The sequence below is a fragment of the Sander vitreus genome, chromosome 2 (genome assembly GCF_031162955.1).
Source record: "Sander vitreus isolate 19-12246 chromosome 2, sanVit1, whole genome shotgun sequence".
NCBI lineage: Eukaryota > Metazoa > Chordata > Actinopteri > Perciformes > Percidae > Sander > Sander vitreus.
The window spans coordinates 23,484,788-23,507,356 of NC_135856.1; the positions used below are offsets into that span (position 1 = coordinate 23,484,788).

Here is a 22,569-nt window from a genome sequence, read left to right on the forward strand (position 1 = left end):
TCCAAAAATTCAGCTAATCTGCTTCATCAAGACATGTTTTTGACATGTCTTCATGTTTTGGTTTGAATAGATTTAATTGACAGCAGCCTGGCAACAAAAAGCAACGGTCATAAGATTTTAATAAATTTTTTTTGCCAGACCTTGATTAGCGCACATTTACATACGCCATTGCCTTTTTCCAGTTGAGTCCCACACACTTCAAACTGATGAGAACAACACAGACATCTTGTCAAATAACCCCGTCATTCAGAGAAAGAAGCTTATTGAGAATATTGATCTGAATTAGCTATTGGAACAAACGGAACTCTGTAGTAATTGTAACAGCAATAAACCCGGTGGTAAAACGGACAAGTCTAGTAACATTTTGAAGAACTTCATCAGTAGAGAATCTAAAGAAGACTGGAGTCCAGATCTTTGTGAGGTGCTTTTTCCAACCACGATAGCCGTGTTTGAGATGATTTATGTGCAATCAATGTGAATATACGATTAAAGTAAAAAAAAAAAAGAATACTATGTACTACTTTATTATTGGATGCTTTAACAGGTCAGACAGGCACAAAAATACTCTTATTTACATCTACGTTAAAAACAAAAAAACATACACTTGAACTTGGGAATTTTCTTTGTGCATCTTAAGTCAATCTTTAAAATGTCAATGCAGCCAATATTATTAGAAATGATAATGGCGCTTTCAACTACAACTAAACCCCTACGCTTCAAATAATATGTAAGTGAAGTTGAGATCAAACGGTTGATTCTGTGAATGTCAAAAACAACTTAAATGCATATAAAATGATTATCAAAACCATCTATGGTACTAACCTCGCCTCTGTGAGCATCTTGAAAGATCTACAAGTTCTCAGTCATTACTCAAATTCAACAGGTGTGACACAAGGTGTCGGAAAAGGTAAAGATTTCACAACGTAAAAAAATAAAATATGCAGTCAGTCTATCCCGGGAGTGGAGGGGCTTGATGTGCTGAAACCTTTAAGCAGCAACACTGACAGAAACGGTCAGTAAATTGGAAACCGGTGATCATTATCAGTCATCAAAAAGGAACTGGACAGGAGATCTCAGTTGGTCAGCCCAGTTTAGACAAAGGTTGTATGAGTACAGCAGCAAATGTTTTGTCTTTCCTTCAGGTGTGTAGGACGCTCAAGCTGACTCTTCCTGAGCTTTAGGGACACTACAGTCAAAGAGAATAAAGAAATAGGTTAAGACAGTATGGGCAGTCTGGTGTAGCTGCTTCATCTAAACAATCCAAAAACTATTAAAACACATTAATGAGCCACATGGTTGCACTGGGTGACATGCTCCTTTTCAGTGCAATGAGCATGGTTGCCAAGTCAATCCCACATACACTGTGTTCTGATGCTCACTAGAGCACCAAATGTGTAAAATGTTGTACCTGTGATTTTCTCCCACTGATGTATCTTCAAGAAGCTTCTCTCTCTCCGTCTCCTGCCTTTTCTCTTCGGGGCTGATATCACCATTTGTCATCTTGTCTTTAGGCGGTGCACAGAGAGAGGGAGAGAGACTCAAACAGATCATCACTACACAACCTTAAAAACGGCACAGGGAGAACTCACAGGAGCATGTGATGGCACATGCTGAGCTCCAGACCTTACTGAAATAAACATGATTTTCCATCCATTTGGCATGACTTGCTGTAGAAAGAGACCTCTCACAGAGACACTCATTTTAGTGGATAGTACATAAATAGTGAGTCAATAGAGCGAGGATGTGGCTGCAGAACCTCCGATTACACTTGGCGTTTCTACTGAGAATGTTAGCCACAGAGATCCTATGATAGAAAAAAACTTACCGAAAGCTTCAATGTCTCTGTTGTCTGGTTGGTTTTCATATTTGACCCAGGCTGGTCATACTTGAGTTAACAATAACCAGCAGACACGCCTTATGACAAATCTATATCCTCTGACTGAGTCATCGCTCACTGTACTAACATGCTGAAATACTACCAGCTTAAAAACCTAAAGATTTCTACTTTTACTCTTCTGTACACACACACGATTATATATATATTTTTATGAATGTTTTATGTATGTGCACCTTGACCACCCGAATTTTCCTATTTTGGGAAAATAAAGTTTACCAAGACATCAACATTTGTATACGATTATAATCATTATCATGAATAATAACCAGCTATTCTTAGCATGAATGCGTTAATACAATATATGGTGAATTAAAAGCAGCCCTTATTCATTATGAGATAAAAGAATGATCAGACCCATAATACAATTGTCTGTAAATGTTGAGTGATTATAGTAATTAATAGGGCTAGGGAATGACATTACTACTTTCTGAGACTGACCTAAATGTGTCAGTTTCTTAGGTAAGTCGTTTACTCTGATTAAATATTTCCTTTTCAAATTTTATTTTGTATTTTTTTTGGGCATTCACACCTTTAATGGATAGGACAGCTAGACATGAAAGGGGAAGAGAGAGGGGAAAGACATGCAGGAAATTGTCACAGGTCGGACTTGAACCCTGGGCCTTCTGTGTCGAGGAATGCACCTCTACATATGTGTGCCTGCTTTACCAACTGAGCTAACCCGGCCACTTCCTTTCCTAAAACAACGGTGCATTTCACAGTTTGGCATTTTTTGTTAAATGAAAAAAAGATTTACGTACGTTTTAGCATTGGCAACGTATCGTGACGCAACTCAAACTATTGTGTTGGCACAGGTATAGACATTTTTAACTATACCAAGCCCTAGTGATATCCAGTGTGTGTTTGTGTGTGCGTGCGTGCGCACTGAACTGTGCTTAATAGTTAAACTAAATGAAAACATCAGCAACAGGGTAAAAATGTACTGAAAAACTCCAGAAAAATAATGTCGCCGTTTTAGAAGATTCCAAAGACACAAAGTCGGTATTGACACAATTTCATTTGAACAAAAGGATACCACAGCAAGAGAGTGGTGGTAAAACTAATAATAATAATAATAATAATAATAATAATAATAATAATAAGCAGCAACAGTGAGCTGGTGAGATGAAGAGCAACAGGAGCTCACTTCAGTCACTCTAAACCTCCAGTGCTAATCAAGGAAAGCCAAACCTTGACCTGCAGCTGTGTGATCGGTCCCTATATGCCCACATCATGGGGTCTGATCATGGAACACACGGTGCAGTTATCCCAACTGTATGGAGACTCATAGGTAACGCCATTGAAAACACACACATACAGAGATACTTTGGTGATAAAACTCTGTACATGGTCATCTCTGAGTTTAAGCAGAATTACTAATAGCTTGTTGCACTGGCATGCAAGAAATGTCCAGAACATCTGACAGCATTTCAATTGTGAGCTTCAGATGTCATTATTTTTATATGAACAGAGGTATTATAAGTCTATCCGAGTTTATTGCATGTGCCTACTGTAATTGATATACTATTTATTCATGGAGAAAACCACTAATTATGTTTGCATACAAAAGGTCACATACAGCTGCAATTTCTACTCTGTTGATAAACCTAAAAATCACTCAACAAATCCTATGTGTACACCAAGAATACTTGCCTGTTTGTATGTGTTCCAGCCAACTGAAATAACTAACCTCCTGTCTACAGTATGACAGTGAGTGAGTGAGTAAAAAAAAAAAAAAACCATCACAAGAAAAACGACTGAATCTAGAATACATTTTACCCGAGTTGTTTTCCTTGGATTGTTCCACTCTCTTGAGTGCTCCTTTCTTGGCCTCCTCGTGCTGCCGTTGTTCAGCTAAAGACTTGTTGAGCACCTGACTGAGCACACAGTCACCTTCTCCAACCAGAAACATACTCTTGAACTTGTTATACAACATGGTGGCTTTGTCCATGATGTCCTGGCTGGCTTTGAATCTGCGGATCTAGAAGATGGATAAAAAAAACAACAACAAAAAAATAAAAAAACACATCGGTGCTTAGAAACACACGCTGCCGTAGTTTGATTGCTCAATTTGAAGCTTTAAATGGATTTTGGATGAGTGAGTGTACCTTTTTGAGCGTGGCAATGAGTTCACTGTGTTTCTGCAGGTGCTGGGTCGTCACTTGAAGGGCACCAATGTCGTCTAATGCTTCCAAGCACTTTTTCACATCCTGGTGAAGAGGGAGTCGTGGATAAAAGAAAAACAAATACATGTGTAGGCATTTAGTAGGAAAGAGTAGTAGTAGTAGCAGGAATGATCAACTTAACCATGGTGTATTTAAACAGCTCTTTGCATATCTGTCCTCCATTTAAGATAAACTGATGTCTGTCAATTCCCTTGAATTATGTTGGAAAGATGATGCATTATCCTTGCTTAAAGTGCCATTTCAAGCAAGGTGGACATTAAAGGATGCACCTGGCGAGCAACAATATTGAGGTGCAAAACAGCTTTCTCAAAAAAACACACACACAAAAAAAAAAAAAATAGAACACAACATTGTTTTGTTTATACTTTTAAGGTCATGCTCAGAGCCCCAAATAATCTAAATTCTGCACACACAAATTCAGCGGAGTCAATGGATGGAGTCACAGGGTCATTCATCTTAGGATGCGATCACAAAATGTTGGTCATAAAAGATTCACAACATGGGGATTATGGGATACATGAAATATTGCAATAAAATAAAAATCACAAAAAAAAAAAAAAAACACTTTTAAAGATAAATAATATTTACATAAAAAGGAATCCTTATACTGCTTTCAGTTTCACATCATTTTATGGACAACTGAGATAAACACTGTGCAGAGTATGAATGCTTTGTCTTTGTTCATTTTACCCTTCATGCACTAAAACATTCATTTGTAAATGTGCCTGTGGAGAAAGATGGAGTTGTATGAGATGTGTTGCATTTATGATCTGACAGTCGGCAGTAGAACTTACAGGGTTGTCAATCTTTAGTGCAATCTTGATTTCACTGTGCAGTCTCTGGAGCTTCAAGTCAGTTGACATTTCTGTGGAATAGAAAACCTGATGGAAATGAGTTTTTAAACAGAACTCTATTCAAGTGTGAATTTAAAAAAGGATTTCTTAACAGTTTTTTTAAGGCTACAACTGCTACATTGTGCAATCCTGTATTGCATAATAACAAGAAAGCTTTACCTAAGTATTTTCATGGTTTTAGCTGCACTGACGACTATCATCTTAACGATATCTTTAATTTCATTGGCTTCAAATAGGAAGGTTTTAGTCTTGTAGGGCTGGGACGATTTGTCGACGTCGTCGATTACGTAAATGTGGCGCCGCAAATAATTTGCATCGACGAGTCACTAAATAAAATAAATAAAACTTGCGTGCAAATTAATTAATGTAATGCGGAACTAATGTAATGCAGAACTACTGTTAGATACACAGGTCCTAGGGACACCTAATCTGTTTATTTGAGTGTACCTTCCTGACTTTTAACGGTCTTTGCAGTTTTCTTTAGTATAACTGCAACGTTTGCTAAAATAAAAGCCAGGTATACACATCAAGTGGACAGCTTAGCATACAGGCAGTCCTTCTTGGATGATTTGATCCATTTCCTTTTACCCTCCGCTTAACAAGAACAATTTAAATGTATGGATCAATAGCACCATCTAGTGTGTAGCTGTGATAAAAACATACTATAGTATTAAATGTGCCAGTGTTTTATTAACAGTAGCTCTGTCCAAATTCCAAACATACTAATTGTACATAGTATATACCAATACTTAGGTAAAGTCTGAGTATACAGTGTTTGAAGTTAGTATACAAGAAATCAGCATACTTAACTGTTTTATACTAACACGAAAAGAAAACCTGGAATGTTATTAAAATCAAAGTATACTTTTTTTGTGTTGTCATTGGCTTCAAATAGGAAGGTTTTAGGATTGCCTCATTCCCTAAACATGAGTCTTGTAGGGCTGGGACGATTTGCCGACATAGTCGACGTCGTCGATTATGTAAATGTGGCACCGCAAATAATTTGCATCGACGCGTCACTAAATAAAATAAATAAAACTTGCGTGCAAATTAATTAATGTAATGCGGAACTAATGTAATGCTGAACTACTGTTAGATACGCAGGTCCTAGGGACACCTAATCTGTAGCCCCGCTTTAGCTCTGAAGCTAGCCGAGCTCTCCGCCTACATGCAGTGTTTTGGTCAGGTCGACGGTCCAGTGAGTGAGTCAGAGATAGCAGCACGAAAGGACGAGTATGGCGAGTGGTGTCGACCCACAAGAGTTCCCCGTCGGCCTCTTTAAGATCGCAAGTTTGGGAAAACTTCGAGACTGTATGGCTGCAGCCTGGAGCCTCCCGTCTCATGCACTCCCGCCTGGTGCTGTCTTCGGTTCAGTTCTAGTAGTAGGCTACAGGCGAGACAGTGGTGGATAAGACGAGGACTGTGTGTCGGCGTTGTTCAGCAGCTAACGCATATCCGACGCCATCACGCAGATGTCCCAATCACTGGAATGAGACAAAAAAACCTGTCCAACTTCTCCTCCCTACAGTGCTTCACCAGCCTTTATATACAAACAATTAAAGTTAAATTAAAGGGAGAAGAGCTTGGATGTTAAACAAGAGCTTATTAATTATTTTACCTACTGTTAAAAAAAAGCAAATACAGGCTACTCTTTTTGCACTTGCTCCGTTTACTCTGGATTGATAGCCTACATCTGGCTTCAGGTTGCACTACTAATTCATTTTACTTGAACAGACTTGAAGATTTGAACCTTATTGAAATGTGTTTTGTGTAAATTGTTAATAATTGAGCAATGGGAAAATAATCGCTAATTGAAAAATGAATCTTTCGATTAATCAAAAAAATAAATTGCTAGATTGTTTAAAAAAATAATCGTTTGGGACAGCCCTAGAGTCTTGAAAATAATGGTACTTGAATTCAACACTAATTGCATTCTAATATTTGAACTATAGTACTGCTCACCCTTTTTCTTGACTCCTGTCCTCTCCTCGTTCTTCTTCCCATCGTCTTTGTTCGGCCTGCAAGACAGAATGACACCATGTAAGAACTCTAGCCATTCCTCTCCTAATGATACTGTTTACATCTTAAAAGGTGTCAACCTGAGTAGCCGATATATGAATTAACATTTAGTGTTATTCCATTTAATATTCAAGGTATTCCTGGAGTTAAAATACCTTCAAATGTAACATTCTCTGGTTATTCATTCTCAAATATTAGCGTTTCTCTTCATATAATTGTAATTTAAATACTTTTGGATCGTTGGCTGTTGGTCAGACCAGAATAAAGAATATAAAAGGACAAAGATTGTAGGCTCTGGTAACTTCTGATGGGCTAAATATGCATGCATACTCTCTCAATTCATCTGCTTTCCGTCGCCGCACATCTTTTTCCATTTCTGAGTTTTGGTGTTTCTTTCTGCCTTTGTTTTTCTGGGAATAAAAAGAAAAATCAAAATCATGTGCATGAAAGCATCATGAGGACTGTTCACATGAAATTTCTAATAAGGAGGTATCACGTTGGCCTGAACACCTGCCTCTTCATCGTCGGAGCCTGAGGAGCTGTCGTCCTTCTTCTTCTTTTTGGCTTCAGGCTCCTTCCCCTCGGCTTCCTTTCCTTTGCTGTCCTCCTTCTTTCTCTTCTCCTCCTCTCCACTCTTGGACTTGTCCTCTTGTGCCCTCTTTCTCTTTCTGTCCGACTCGGCAGTGTCCCTAAATTTGAGGTAAATGGTCTGTTAAGAGGCTAAGGGTTGGGGGTCAGCGCTCTATAGTTCCAGTTTGACTCTAGCCTGGGATCATAATTAAAGAATATTAGCATTATTTCTTCATTGCAGGAACAGATCATTCAGAGTATGTCACCCAGGTGCATGTGGTGTACAAGAAACACAGACTTGTGGGAGAATTTTGCATTGTGTGTGTGTGTGTGTGTGTGTGTTGTTTGTTCATTTCCATGTGGTTACATTTCACTTCCTGAGCCTTTCTGGTCCTGCTGTTGCTGGAGCAAAAGTAATTTTTCACTTTTGGGCTTCCTGCCTCTTCGTTTAGGCCCCTCTGCACCTGGTCACACAGACACACACACACACACACACACACACACACACACAACTCCAGTTTATGCAAGAAGAGAGCTGAATGCTAAGAATGTGTACTTCGAAATAAAGTATTGATACAGTGCCAATATCCTACAATTCCACAGTGCAATATGTTTGTCACTGCGATAAATGTATTCTTTGTAACTGTTGTATATGCATACAGTACTAGGGGTGGCCTCACGATACTTATGTTACGATACAAAATTATTGCAATTTTAAACATACTGCAATTTATTACCTTTTTTCCAACTTCATATTTTTCCCAATTTCAAATTATGTCCCCAAAAGGAAACTTTGTCAACATCTGTTTTATCTAAAAAGATACATTTCTCTGTTTGTTTATCTCACTTCAATGTTATTGCTGTAAAATGGGATTGTCAAGCTGACAAACTGACCAACACATATATAATAAAAAGATCGATACGGTATTGCCACGGAAAATATCGCAATACTATGCTGTATTCCACCCCCTCATACCATTCACCATGAGAAAGTGTGTCCAAACTTTTGACTGGTACTGTATATCCATCTCCGGTTTATCTGTACCTGTCATTCTATATAACACGTGTTTTGAATGAGCTGAAACCTTCTAAGATGATGCATCTTCTTAAGAGCACAAAGCACTTAAACCGCATCACGAGTACCAACATCACAGGGAACACCGCTCACCCGAGGGACTAACAGGACTAGCAGGGGCCTCGTGTTTGTCAGTCCCTTGCTCAGCATCACTCTGGGAAAAAGAAAAGAAAAAGATAACATACCATCTTATAAAATACTTGCTACCAAGCATTTATTTATATATAGATTGCATACTCACTCACCTTTTTCTTTCTTCCTCTCTTGGGTTTCGGAACATCTGCGGAGTCTCTCTGTGTCGAGCCCTAAAACGTGACACCTGTTCATTTTTTATTTGAGTGTACCTTCCTGACTTTTAACGGTCTTTGCAGTTTTCTTTAGTATAACTGCAACGTTTGCTAAAATAAAAGCCAGGTATACACATCAAGTGGACAGCTTAGCATACAGGCAGTCCTTCTTGGATGATTTGATCCATTTCCCTTTACCCTCCGCTTAACAAGAACAATTTAAATGTATGGATCAATAGCACCATCTAGTGTGTAGCTGTGATAAAAACATACTATAGTATTAAATGTGCCAGTGTTTTATTAACAGTAGCTCTGTCCAAATTCCAAACATACTAATTGTACATAGTATATACCAATACTTAGGTAAAGTCTGAGTATACAGTGTTTGAAGTTAGTATACAAGAAATCAGCAAACTGTTTTATACTAACACGAAAAGAAAACCTGGAATGTTATTAAAATTAAAGTATACTTTTTTTGTGTTTTCCAAGATTGTTGAGTGTATATAGTAAGGAATTGGGACACAGATTATGACTTGGAAAACGTCGCCGTGACAGGAGAAATGTCAAAATTAAAAAAAAATAAAATAAAAAGAGTCCAGCTCATCCTGAGCAAAAGAGATTAACAACTCACCTTTCTCTGAACCACACAGAAAGCCATGCGAAAATAAAATATAATCGACGAAATGCAAACAGTAGTTTTGTGAATATGTAGACAGTGAAAGGCAGGAAATGGAAAGAAATAACACAAGCTGTCAGGGTGGTCTCAGAGAGGTAAAACAGAAAAGAAGAAAGTGTCATCGTCACACACAGAGTTTATGTCTCAAACCTTATTTTTATATATATATATATATATATATATATATATATATATATATATATATATATATATATATATATATATATAAAAACTTTAAGTGGCAACAAAGGGGCTGTTTTCTCAAATAATCAGTTATCACCTCACTGGCGTTAACACAGAAGACCCAGACCTAATCAAAACACCAAGCACCAATGCAAGTTTGTGGCCGCTGACAAGAACTCTTGAGTCAAACAGAAACAAACCACCAGTTGAAAAACCACCAAGTGTCACATGCTTTCCCGTGGGGAGGGGGTGAGGCGACCTGCGCCGTTTTATAGGAAGCCAGCATGCAAAGTACGTACATCCTGGTTCTGAGGACCCTGCTCAGAGATCAGAGACCCTTCCTCCTCCTCCAATTCCTCCAACTCCTCATTCACATTCTCCTGCTCAGCCTCACTTCCTGGAACCTGAATGCACCCAAGACACAGCATAGGATGCAGTGTGGTGGGGTAAACGAGTCTTGAAAGGGAGAAAAGTTAGCGACCATCCTTCTGTTCCACACACTACTCTTAGCGTACAAGCCTTTTTTAATCTATTAATACAAAATGATACTATTAATTCAGTAAGCTATGACATGCACTGATATGCAATTCAGTATGAAGCAGACACACGTTAGAGAACGATCAGAGGAAAAACAGCAAAAGAAGAAAGAAGCTGACAAAACAGAAACAAACCAGTCCAGTAGCATGTCAATGCAGTGACGTGACTGTGTATACATTTACTGCTGTACGACAAATTTGAAGAGCAAAAACTTACTTTTGCTTGTATCCCCTTATCATCTGCTTCCTCTACTCCCTCTGGGCTGCTGTCCAAATCCTTTTCGGTAAAAGATTCAGGGGCAACCGGCTTTAAACAAACAAAACAAATTTATTAAATAAAACAAATGAGCTAAAACACAACAACTAGGAAGCTCCGAACCAGCTATTTTTGTTTATCCCAACTTCTCTCAGACAGCTAAAAACGAAGAAAAATATAAAAACACTTTGGTGGCCAACATATTGTAGGTTCAGATAACCAGGGGAAACCTCTGGGTTACAAAATGAGGATACAATTAAACACCAACAAGTGCACTCACAATAAAACTGTCAATCAGGATCTGAGGTACAGTCAATTCAAGCCAAAGGCCAACGTCTGGAGGATTAACACGGAAAAATGTCTTTGGCTGAGACAGAGAGGAGCAAGATGTACCTTGGGTGCAGTGAGCTCAACTTTTGGGTTGTTCTCAATCTCCCACAATCCTTCGTTGAAGCCTTTCCTCTTGTTGGGTTTGGCATATTTCTCTTTGTTGGGCTGGTACGGAAAGATATCTTTTGGGCCAAGAAATGCGCTGTTTGAAAGAAGATAATCCAGAATGTCTGTGTATTTAATACTTTCTGAACCATTAAAAATGTAGTGGGTGTTTACTGTGAGATGGAGCAGCAGCACACAGACAAAGCCTCCAGGTAACTCTATTCAGCCACTCATCAAATATTTATGTATTTAAAGAAACAACTTCAAAAGAGTGACAGTTCAATAAACAAAAAGCGATACATAAATGCAGCCATTTACCATTTAAAATATATGTTGGGAACTCACTGTTATGCGAGTGCATACAATCTAAAAACTCAAATATTAAAAGTTACACTTTTAATTAATAAAATAAATGTTTTCAATAACCACTGTAGTCCACTCACTGCCATTCCCATGATGATTTATAAGAACACTGAACTGTTCACATGTAAGGCCGGTATCTTGTGCAAACTTTCTCGGGCAACTCAAATTTAGTACATCATTTACTTTCCCCCATCTTTTTTTTCAATGGCAATACATTTTCTATAATCAGTTTTACCTGACCATATAGGCCTAACAATACATTGAAGTATGCCTTCATTTCCTGCAATGCTTTCTATTGTTCTGGCCACTCATACTAAGCAAAACATGAAATGCTACTTCATCTAAGTAAAAGTGTAAGCCAATCAAACTAAAGGAAATAACAAAGATCATAAGCGGTTGGTTACTAACGTTTCATGGGTGCCAAAAAAGAAGATGGGTAACTTGATATTGGATGGCTTCACAGCACCGTCTGGGACTTCATCAATCTGGTCAGAAAATTAGGAAAACATTATATTTACTACGATGTGTGCTTAGTTAGTTAGTTTGTGCTTTATGTCTGTGGGATGGATGTGGGTTTGGTGGATGGTTGTTTGCACATGCATTTTAATGTGAAGCACATTGAGTTTTAATTGTAATAAAATATTCTATAATTTGCCATACTTACTCTTGCAGGCCAGTGTGGATAGCCCTTCATCTTGGCAAAGATCAGATCACCAGGTTTCCAATCTCGAGTCATGCTGCACGTATTACCAAGCTGGAAAAAGGAGGACAAAATTAAATGAATACACATCTTAATATATTTGCTATGCAACTCACTTAATCTGATACTGAGGTGCATCTACTCAGGCATGTTAAACGTGTACACATCTATTCAGTGCCCCTCCCTCTAACCACCACCAACATCCTCTGGAGTCCGTAGCTAGTTCATCAAACATGACAGTCATGTTAAGTCTCACAGAAATAGTTCCGTATCACACACATACACTGAATATACTGAAGCTAATATCACTGACACTTGGCGATCCCTTAAAGCTAAGTTAACAAGCGTGAACAAAATGTAACGTTAAGCAAAGAGCAGAATGCCTTGTCAACAAACTAGCATGCTAGCTAGCTTGTAGCTGTTAATGCTACTGAAACTACAAAATTCCCATCACTGACCTCTAGTTTGAGCAGACGTCTATAAGAAATATATGTTTAATATTTCAGTAAAGACTTGTTGCAGCACAAATGCTTACCAGAAACCACAACGCTCCTTTTCCTCACAGTCGGATGCACGTTTTCCGCTCCCGCGCAGGACGTCGACAGACTGTACCATTATATGGCAGGACGGGGGGAATCTATTTTATTTACTCGTCGTTACCTGTGTTATTTATTTTTAAGGATGAGAACCAAACGCCGTAAGGTACTTGAGTAAAATGCGTAATGTTTGTGAAGTTATATTGTGAGTCACAATTACGCCAAATGGGATTTTACGAGTGCGAGTATTTGTGAAAGCAACCGTGATGAGCATCTCGACACTGCCAAGATCGTCTACATGGGTTGACGGACGTCTTAGAAAAAAGTGGGCGTCAACATCCAAGCATGCGCTGTCACACCAACATTTACAAATAGATACAGCCATGAAAAATTTATTAAAAGTAAAAAAAAAAAAAGGAAAATAGATACAGCCACCCTAAACGTCGTTGTCATTCATAGAAACTACTTGAGGCAAACCTACAATGACTTTCATTCTCTTTTAGTGATATGTCCAATATCGGATGTTCTTGGTACCTGAAAATAGGATCAGAGTGGGAGCTCTTCAGCTACTCCTATCTGCTGCTTGGTACTGATGCTGAGGCTGCAGGGTCCAGCCTAAATAACAACATGTAGGTTTCTCCCTGGCCCACAGCTAATGTAGGGCTGTCTGGATTTATGTTCAGCAACACAAAGAACATGGCTCACATCCCTGTCAAAGAAATTGATTTTCTTTGATCACTTTTGTTTCACTTTAATCTAAAATCCTTAATCTCAAAACTAAATGAATTATGTAATCTATGTATGAGTGTGTTAATAATTAACATACACTTTCTGTAAAATGGATGGACACATTTATGGACAAAATAGGGGCACATTTGGACTCCATTTGGTTGGTATTAAGTTACCTCTAGTGGTCTAACACATGAAGTGTAGCAAAGCAAAAGTGATGGATTGGTGTTCAGCTTTTGGTGTTTGGTATTTGCTCCATAAAGTAAGGAGCATACACATTAAAATAGCAGGCCCATGTTATGTTTTGCCTGGATGTTGTTTAATTTGAAAAGCCATTGATATGGAATTTAGTATGAATGCTAATTAAAACTCATTTTAACTTAATTAACTGTGATTTTACTCCAGTGCATCTGACAAACTACCAGCAACTACCAGTATATCCTGTATCCATAATGTCTTTCCACAGCTGATTTTGTCTAAACACTGTGTTCATCTTCACAAACTCATGTTACAACATATACCCTATTATTGTTCTAACTAAATTATTTTAAACTCAAGTTAGCCCTATAAAGCCCAAATTATTTCCTAATCTTATTTACATATTCCACTAAATTCACACAATGCTTTCTGGCTAGCCTGTTATGCTCTCTAATATACATGTCAGACATTTTATTAGACTGAATGATCAAGGAAACAACCCATGTAATCTGACAATTGTTTCCTTGATCATTTAGTCTAATAAAATGTCTGACATGTATATTGAAAAATGGTCATCATAATTTCATGGATACCGAATTAATATCTTTATATATCTCGTTTTGTACAATCCCATCCCATTAAAAACCCAACAATATTCAATTTAAAGTGACATAAACACAAAAAGCTGCAATTTCTCACATATGAGGAGCTGGAACTTGACAATGTTGACATTTTTGCTTAAATTCTTTGTTTTTTTCATTGATGATTCATTTTTTGTAAACTATTTTTCAGTTATAATCACAATCCAAAACTTTCATTTAATAATTTTTTTTGTGTGTATCTAAGGTTTTCTATTTAGGTTGAAAAAACTTTAAGGGAAATATAAGGGATAACCGAGAGTTTAAGAAAAAAAATCTTTACATGTAAGTCAGCCACAGGGCTCTGGAGTGCTTTATATTAATAAAAGACTGCAGATGGTGAAAGTATATGAAGGTGACCTCAACATTTGTGGACACACAGATATACAAGCAAGCTAAATACAGTAAATCCAAGTCTACTGTGTGTGTGTGTGTGTGTGTGTGTGTGTGTGTGTGTGTGTGTGTGTGTATGCTAGACAATAAAATATGCTGATAATTGAAGGACAGGCTCATCAGCCACAGGGACCCAGAGAGGGGGATAAGGGAGAAGAGGAGGCCAGGATGGGCCAGAGGCGAGTGGAGGAGACAAAAGGAGACGAGAGAGGAGGAACCCAGGTCCGTGCCCAGGAATAACTCACAGGAGCTACCAGGCCCCCTGCCCAGCCTGCGAGGTGAGAGACCTTAGTGTTGGACCCCAGCCAGCTTAGTGGGGTTCCTGCTCAGACACACGGCTGTAACAGAGGCCAGGGATGGAGCTATAGAGAGATGACAGTGTATGTGTGTGTGTGTGTGTGTGTGTGTGTGTGTATGTGTGTGTGTATGTGTGTGTGTGTGTGTGTGTGTGTGGATATGAATGTGAGTGTGTATCCTTCACCCTGGCAGACGAGGTCTTGGCAGAACATCCCAACCCACTCTGTCTCCGAGGGCCACACAGTCCTGTTATCCTTTCTCACTCATTTGTTAACCTGCCTCTCTTCTTTGCGGCGTCCTCTCTCACATGCTGAGAGAAGCTACTTTATGTATGACCAGTGCCATTCAAAATCCCCTCCCCATACTTTAGTGCTGCCCTCTGGCAAATCATGGCAATGAGACAACCCAGAAAGGGTAATAATTGGCCTTACACGTTCTACAACATTTAGCATAGATCTATAGAACTGCTGCATGGACAGATGCTATAGCAGCAGCTTGACCAGCACAGGGAGGTGAGCTCTGATGTCATAGTGACACCTAGTGGTTCATGAACTGTTGAATAAAAACAATGAAAACTATCATTTGTCAATTCTGTTTATTTATTTATATTTATTTAAGATTATTTTTTGGGGCATTTCCGCCTTTAATGGATAGGACAGCTAGACATGAAAGGGGAAGAGAGAGGGGGAAGACGGAAGAAGAAGAAGAAGGAAGAAGAAGGAAAATGTCACAGGTCGAACCCGAACCCTGGAAGTTCTGCGTCGAGGAATACACCACTATATATGTGCGCCTGCTCTACCAACTGAGCAAACCCGGCCACTCAATTGTATTAATGTAACAATCAGATTTACATTAATAAAATAAGTGTGAAATATCACTTTAAAAACTAAAATAATGCATAATAATAATAATACAAGTTCAGTTTTGGGCAAGATTATTTAAAATGGCAATATCCAGATATGCTGCTAAGAAACAACCTATAAGTCAAGATTAATTTGATCTATATAGGCTACAAATTTGCCTCAAATGGCTTACTACATGTTCTTTCCTTAAAACTTTTTTGAATAAGGAAAAACAATCCCCAAAAACTCTTTAACAGAAAAAACCAAGAGACCTCATCCTAAGTAACCCCTCTGCCATTATTCAGTCTAATTGTCAATACTGATGAAAATTTATAAAGGTTTTTCTGCTTCAAACTTTGTGCAAAATCATTGATTTGGGGTTTTTACACTTTCTCGTGTGGCATCATCTGAAGGGCACCTTCCCTGGACTTGAATGAGCGATGGTGTCCTTGAGCTTGTGTGCGTTTTTATGTGTGTGTCATACACATGGATTGGCATCTTTCCCCTTACTGCTGGCAACCCTTCAGCATGTTAGGGGAACGGACGGGGGTGCCACTGGAGAATGATAAAGTAGTCGCAAGACAGGTCAGTACTTTCCATAGCACCATTGCAATATTTGTTAATAAATGCTGCTTAATTTGGCAAGGACCTTGGCAAAGTAGAATCTAATGTACTTCTGCATAGTTGTTCAGAGAACATCCTCTAAAAGTACATGTTGGAGGATTTCCTTTGCATTACTATGATGGTTGAAAAACAAAATTGTATTATTTAGGCATGTGCAAAACGACTTTAGAATAATACCAGTACATATTTAAGAGAAGTCTGCATGTTTGTTAATGTAGACTGGCACTGAGGGCTTTGATTCATTAAGAGTGAGGATGGGAGAAGGTACAGTTTGTGGGATTTCTAAAGGAGGCGTCCAAGAGCTTCAAACAATCAAAGAGAGGCAGGAGCTCAGATAGAGCGGGAGGAAGCAAAGGAGGAAGATAGAAAGAGTCAGGCCCTCGGACAGCAGGTGAGTGTGTGAAGGCAGGGGATGACAGATGCTTCTGTCAGCGTTCCAACAGTCGCCGCTTTGTGGGAGCAGCGCAGATGCCTCCTCCCCCCTCTCCCTCCATGCCTTCCCTCCCTCTCATCCCTCCCTCTCGACAGGCTCTGATGTGGGGATAACAAGACAGGAGCAGTCCTCTCAGCAGTAAAGTGACCACACTGGCATGGTGCGACATGTGGACGAGGGAGAGGGTGAGGTGATGGAGAGGTCCAGGCCTGGGCCCAAGGCTCAAGGAGGTCTCAGCGGCGGTGGGGGCGGGGTTATAAATGTGGGGGTCAGTGCACGAGGACAGGGGAAGAGCTCTCTCTCTGAGCTGTGGGAACCTGCTGAGACATGGGGGCCGTGGCGGTCCTGCCTGTGAGGAAAGCAGATGTTTTCACTCGGGGGTGTGCCAAGTTTGCAGAGCAACCTTCAGCTGCTTGGAGGTCAGGTCTTTAATAAGGGGGCTGAGCACGGGACATTTTGGAGGCAAATGCTTCAACTTTGATACAACAACATATTAATTATGACGGTAGACCATAGGGCAGAGGGTTGTAGCGGAACATCCCACCCCACTGGTTTGGAGCCTCCATCAGGCTGACATTAGCCAAGGCTGGCTGGCAGATTTACTGCTGTCCCAGCACTAGCCCTCTTATTCAACCAGACCTCACTGATGCAGAGGCAGCAGTTTGGATTGGTTTAATCACAAATTCTGAGGTGATATCCAGGAGTAACAGTTTACTTGCATTAAAAAACAAGTAACCGTTTACTTGCATTCAAAAACTAAAAGTTAGTGTTTAAAGTCCATTAAAACGGCTCTAATCAATATTGTCATTGCAATAATGGATCAAATGACAATGTATAACGTGAATGAGGTTACTAGTTGTATCACCCGACTACATTTCACCTCAGCTCTATTACAGCCTGTATAAAAGAAGTGGACATCAGGGGCATGCACAAGTACAGGCTAATGTTGCTGATTGGCTGAGCTATACCCTCTGGAGAAAAAACCTAAATAAACTTTTGTTGCTGTTGTGGCAGTCCATCATTAGTAAAGTTGAGTATGTTTTCTGACAGAAACAAAATGTGGTGCAGGCATGAAATATAGGCTACTTCTAATTAAAATACATTAGTTTGATATTTGTGCTGAGCATCACGAAAAAAACCTGTGTCTCCGATCCCCACAGCATAAAGCCACAGTACAGAGTACACAAACTAAGGAGCTGATCATTTCAGACAGGTGAACTGATTGTTAATTTGAATCAGGTGTGTTGATGCAGAGACACATCTAAAACATGCGGGCAAGGTGTCCAAAGCACAATGGCTGATTAGGTATAAGATGGATACCTTGTAACACTGGGGACTCAAACTCACAACTTTTGGATCAAGTGCTGATCTCAGGTAGCTATTGACCAGGTGATGCCACACCTGTAGCTTCGACAGCTAAGATGGTCAGAATTGGGGCGACCTCTAGCTCATCCAGTAAGAGCATGCACCCCATGTAGACTGAGTCCTTTGCAGCAGCCCGGGTTTGAGTCCGACCTGCAGCCCTTTGCTGTGTGCCATCCCCCATCTCTCTCCCACCTTTCCTGTCTATCCACTGTCGCTAACTAATAAAGGGAAAAGTCCCCCCCCCCCAAAAAAAAGAAAAAAGAAAAAAAAGAAAGATGGTCAGAATTGTATTACTCATAACCAACAATCTGAAAATGTGTGTACTTTCTCTAGTAAGGTCTGTAATTTAATTGATCAAGCTGATCCGGGTCAATGGAATTGCAGGATATTAAAATACTGTAAAAAATGAAAGAATCACTAGTAAATTCTTAGAATTTGTTCTTTTTCCATACAATATAAAGATGCCTGTAATTCATTACATTAAATGACAAAACACCAGGAACTTGAACTCAGAACCTTTGAGACCTTAGGCAGGATATGATCTCAGTGAGCTATAATCTGGGGGATGATACAAGTGGCCTCACAACATCTAATAGACAGGATTGAATGACAATGCAGAATTTTAAACTACTGTCAAAAATTCATTTCTTACTAGAAATTTCAAAAAATGTGGGTATTTGGTCATGACAACATAGAGATGCCTGTAATTTATTTTCATAAAAATCAATAAATGACAAACTGATGTTTAAAGATGCTATTGACTGCAATGGCGTAGATGAGGACACAATTCAAACACTTTTATAAATTCACTTTTTGAGATACAATTCTCAAATGTTGCACACTAAATCTACAGTGATCTTCGAATGTTGTGGATTTTTTTTGTTTGGAGGGAATTCTAGAATTTGAAAACTACTGTATGCAGTAAAATGTTTTAATGTACTGTGGGCTCAATTATTGACATATCAAAAATCTGAATACTAAAGTTGTGGAGAACTGTTTGGAGATTAAGTTCCCTACCTTTGGTGTCAGTTGAAACAAAAAAAACTGAGGAGATGGTTTAAGAAGTTTTGCAGTTTTTGCAAAAAGTAGAGGGATGGACTTCAAAATTGCTACTGGATAAAAGCAGTGCAAAGTTCTGCTCTATTGGGGCTACAGTTTGGCGTAAGTATAACCCATTTCAGGTACATTACAGTTCTTTTCTTGAGCACCTCCAGTGGACTTTTGTTTCTCAAAATGCTGGAATATAGGCTACCTGACAGTACGTGTTTGTGGCACTGCAAAAACGTGGCCAGAGGTACGTATATCGCATGAGACCGAGTTAAAAACATCAGTGTGGCCTCCATCAGCGAGTTCAAACTCCTCTGAGACGTTTTAGCTGAGTTATGAGTCACTTCCTGTTTGGTGAGTTGATTAAATGTGTTTAACTCTTTGTCCTAAAAGAAGACAGAAACATGTTGGGAGTGATTTCCTCTTCTGAGACATTTTAATGTGTTCAAGCACAGGCTTTTCACAATAAGAGAATCCTTTATGAAATGATATATATATATTGGTATACGTGCAGTTTAGTGTCCCAAATTCCCCAGACAATGTCCTTAATTAATTATGAACCTGCTAAACCACCTGTGCTACCCTAACTAACCCTAACCTTAACCTGTCTCAAATTAGACCCTCATCATTTGGGACACTCAGTTTTTGGAAAATAATTTGGGACACTAAACTGCACGTAAGCCATATATATTTAGATAAATGTATTACACTATATTAAAGGGTTTTGATTGGTTATCACTTATGTCTTGGTAAGTGTTAAAGTTTTTTTTTAAGGATTTGTAGCGGCCCCTTGGATTTATTGATCAAAACGCATTGAGTTTCAAACGGGTGTCGGTTAAGTTCTTCCTCTCAACGAGCACCATGCACCATAAGCACCATGAACACCGTGAAAACTCATTCCGCTCTCCAAGGGCGCTAATCAAAGAGTTTTCTCCATCAGCTAGCATGCTCTCTAGCTCGACACACCCTCACAGTTCGGAGCTAAGTTTTTACCGTTCCTCCGACGATGTGTGAGCACCACATTGTGAAGAAAGAGTAGCAGGAAGTTTAGCATCACAAAAACATCAGAAGAAGAAAACGGCGCTTTTCAAAATAAAAGCAGAACAGACCACAAGGTGGCACTGTAGAACTTATGCTATAACCTGGCTCATTTACAGTCTGTACAGAAATGTTAGATTGTTCATTAATGTGCACTGTCCTGAATAAATAAATAAATAAATAAATAAATAAAAAATAAATAAAACAAACTACAATGTCTTGTTAACACATAATATTATACTGTGTAGGAGTATATTAATGCAATTTATCAGACATTTACACTCCCACCAAATCCTAGTACAATGAATGAACAAATACACGAAGAGTAAATGAATTGTACAGGATTTCTTGACTCTAAGAAATGAATAGCCTGAAGTTAAGCTATCAAAGGTGTAACTATAACATCATGCATAATAAAGCATTGTGTGCAGTGTTGTCAATCACTTTCTTCTAATCAGTTCTCAAGGAGGAACACCAATTTTTTGATTGGTCTCTCAATAACTGAGGGCTTGGAGGGAGGATCTTGTTTTTTATGAGGTTTCCTCTCCCCAACTTGCACTTTAACTCGACGAATTAAGCCATCACTACTTTGAACAGTCTCAATCACTCGTCCAAGTTGCCACTGATTTCTTGGGAGGTTGTCGTCTTTAATAATGACAATATCATTCACTTTGAGGTTGCGCTGAGGTGAGTGCCATTTCTGTCTCATGGATATGTTCAGCAGATACTCCTTTTTCCAGCGGCTCCAAAACTGTTCGATAAGATACTGAACTCTTCTCCACCTCTTTGTCGCATACAGGTCCTCCTTGACAAATACTCCAGGAGGAGGAAGAGCAACTTTAGATTTCATCATAATGAGGTGATTCGGTGTTATAGGCTCCAGTGCCTGAGGATCATTGATTCCATCCACTGTTAACGGGCGGCTGTTAACAATAGCCATGGCCTCATATAGCAGTGTTCTGAGGGAGGCGTCATCAAGTCGACCTGGGCACTGTGCAAAGGTGGCATTCAGCACATTTCTAACAGTTCTGATCTGGCGTTCCCAGACACCGCCTGCGTGACTGTCAGAGGGAGCATTGAAGACAAATTCACACTGCTTCTCAGTCAGGAAGATTTCCAGTAGCTTTAGTGTCACATTGTTTAAGTGCTTCCTTGAGATCATTTCTGGCGCCAACAAAATTAGAGCCTTGGTCACAGTGTAGTTGTTCCAGCTCCTCTCAGGCTGATGAAGCATCTCAATGAGCTGATGAATGAGTCTGTTGACAAATCTTCGAGCATTTCAATATGAACAGCTCTAGAGTACAGACGTGAAAATCAAGCCATATCTTTTGTATTCTTTGTGGGCTTTCTTTACAATGAAAGGGCCGAAACAGTCCAGCAACCAACTTGCTCCCACCAATTACCCAGAATCCATTGGCCCGAAGCTCCATTAAAGTCTGGCTTCGACCCTGATGGCATGTCTTAGCGTGGAAATGGGACACAATCAACTTGGTGATGTGGCTGTTATTTGGTAAGATGACTGGGTGCTTGACTTTGTGACAGAGCAATGACTGTTTCAATCTCCCACCAACACGGAGGAGTCCTTCAGACCAGATAGGGTTGAGACGGAAAAGAGAGCTTGAGTTTGGAAGGTCATTTTTTGCCCTGAAGCATCTTTATCTCCTGGGGGAAGGCTTGCTGCTGTACGATCTTAATCACTTCGTCTGCAGCCTTCTCACGCTCCTTAACAGTCACATACTCACGGTGTTGTTTCGTTTCAGACCCTAGCCTCTTGATTCTTGCAACCACTTTAAGAATTGTTGTCCAGGAGGAAAACTGACGCAGACGCCTGAGGATGTCATTGTAGTTTTTGACTTCTGTTGCAAGCACCTGAATTGTCTTGACTTCAGGATCACCCACGAGTAATTCTGATGGAGCACTGGGTGTTAGAAGTAATTCACGCTCCCAGAGAAACTTCGGTCCTCACAGCCAATTTGTTGAATGAATGTCTGAAGCACGAAGACCTGGGGAAGCATGATCTGCCGGGTTTTCTGCGGTGTCCACATAGTGCCACTGACTGGGATCACTGTTATCCCTTATCAGCTGAACACGGTTCGCAACAAATATGTGGAAGCTACGGGCATCACTGTTAATGTACCCAAGCACAACTTGTGAATCTGTCCAGAAAACCTCTTCATCAATCTTTATGTCAAGTTCAGCTTTTAACATGACACTGACTTTTGTAGAAACCACAGCTGCCGTGAGTTCTAGTCTCGGGATACTAGTGACATTTGAGGGTGCAACCCTTGCTTTCGCCAACACGAGACTGCAATGGACTTCATCCTTGTCATTTTTGTACCTGAGGTAAGAACATGCACCGTATCCCACGCAGCTGGCATCCGAAAAATGGTGCAAC

At 39.6% G+C, this 22,569-nt stretch overlaps 1 protein-coding gene across 4 annotated transcripts; it reads right to left on the reverse strand.

The window, feature by feature from the left end:
• Positions 1-508: 508 nt before the first annotated feature.
• psip1a (PC4 and SFRS1 interacting protein 1a) lies at positions 509-12,656 on the reverse strand. Of its 4 annotated transcripts, none has more exons than XM_078261900.1 (17): positions 12,570-12,656; positions 11,999-12,088; positions 11,743-11,819; positions 10,930-11,068; positions 10,498-10,587; positions 10,044-10,148; positions 8,844-8,903; positions 8,692-8,752; positions 7,891-7,981; positions 7,468-7,642; positions 7,284-7,363; positions 6,897-6,952; positions 4,875-4,945; positions 4,003-4,104; positions 3,674-3,875; positions 1,409-1,505; positions 509-1,186 (listed from the first exon to the last, which is right to left on the reverse strand). In XM_078261900.1, the coding sequence occupies exons 2-17, from the start codon at positions 12,068-12,070 to the stop codon at positions 1,156-1,158; spliced, it is 1,509 nt and encodes a 502-aa protein (XP_078118026.1). In that variant the 5' UTR covers positions 12,071-12,088; positions 12,570-12,656; the 3' UTR covers positions 509-1,155. The 4 variants fall into 4 exon arrangements, with proteins under 4 accessions (XP_078118026.1, XP_078118006.1, XP_078118016.1 ...); XM_078261880.1 differs by having other exon boundaries at positions 7,891-7,987; XM_078261890.1 differs by having other exon boundaries at positions 7,891-7,987; positions 12,493-12,583.
• Between the last annotated feature and the right edge of the window lie 9,913 nt (positions 12,657-22,569).

Excerpts from the sequence above, each read along its gene's own strand:
- psip1a (XM_078261880.1), bottom strand. The coding sequence starts at position 12,070 with ATGACTCGAGATTGGAAACCTGGTGATCTGATCTTTGCCAAGATGAAG. Across the intron at positions 8,753-8,843 it reads AGAGAGGAAGAAAGAAAAAG|AGTGATGCTGAGCAAGGGAC; the intron begins GTGAGTGAGTAT and ends TCTTTTTCCCAG. Across the intron at positions 6,953-7,283 it reads AAAGCAGATGAATTGAGAGA|GCCGAACAAAGACGATGGGA; the intron begins GTATGCATGCAT and ends TCTGTCTTGCAG.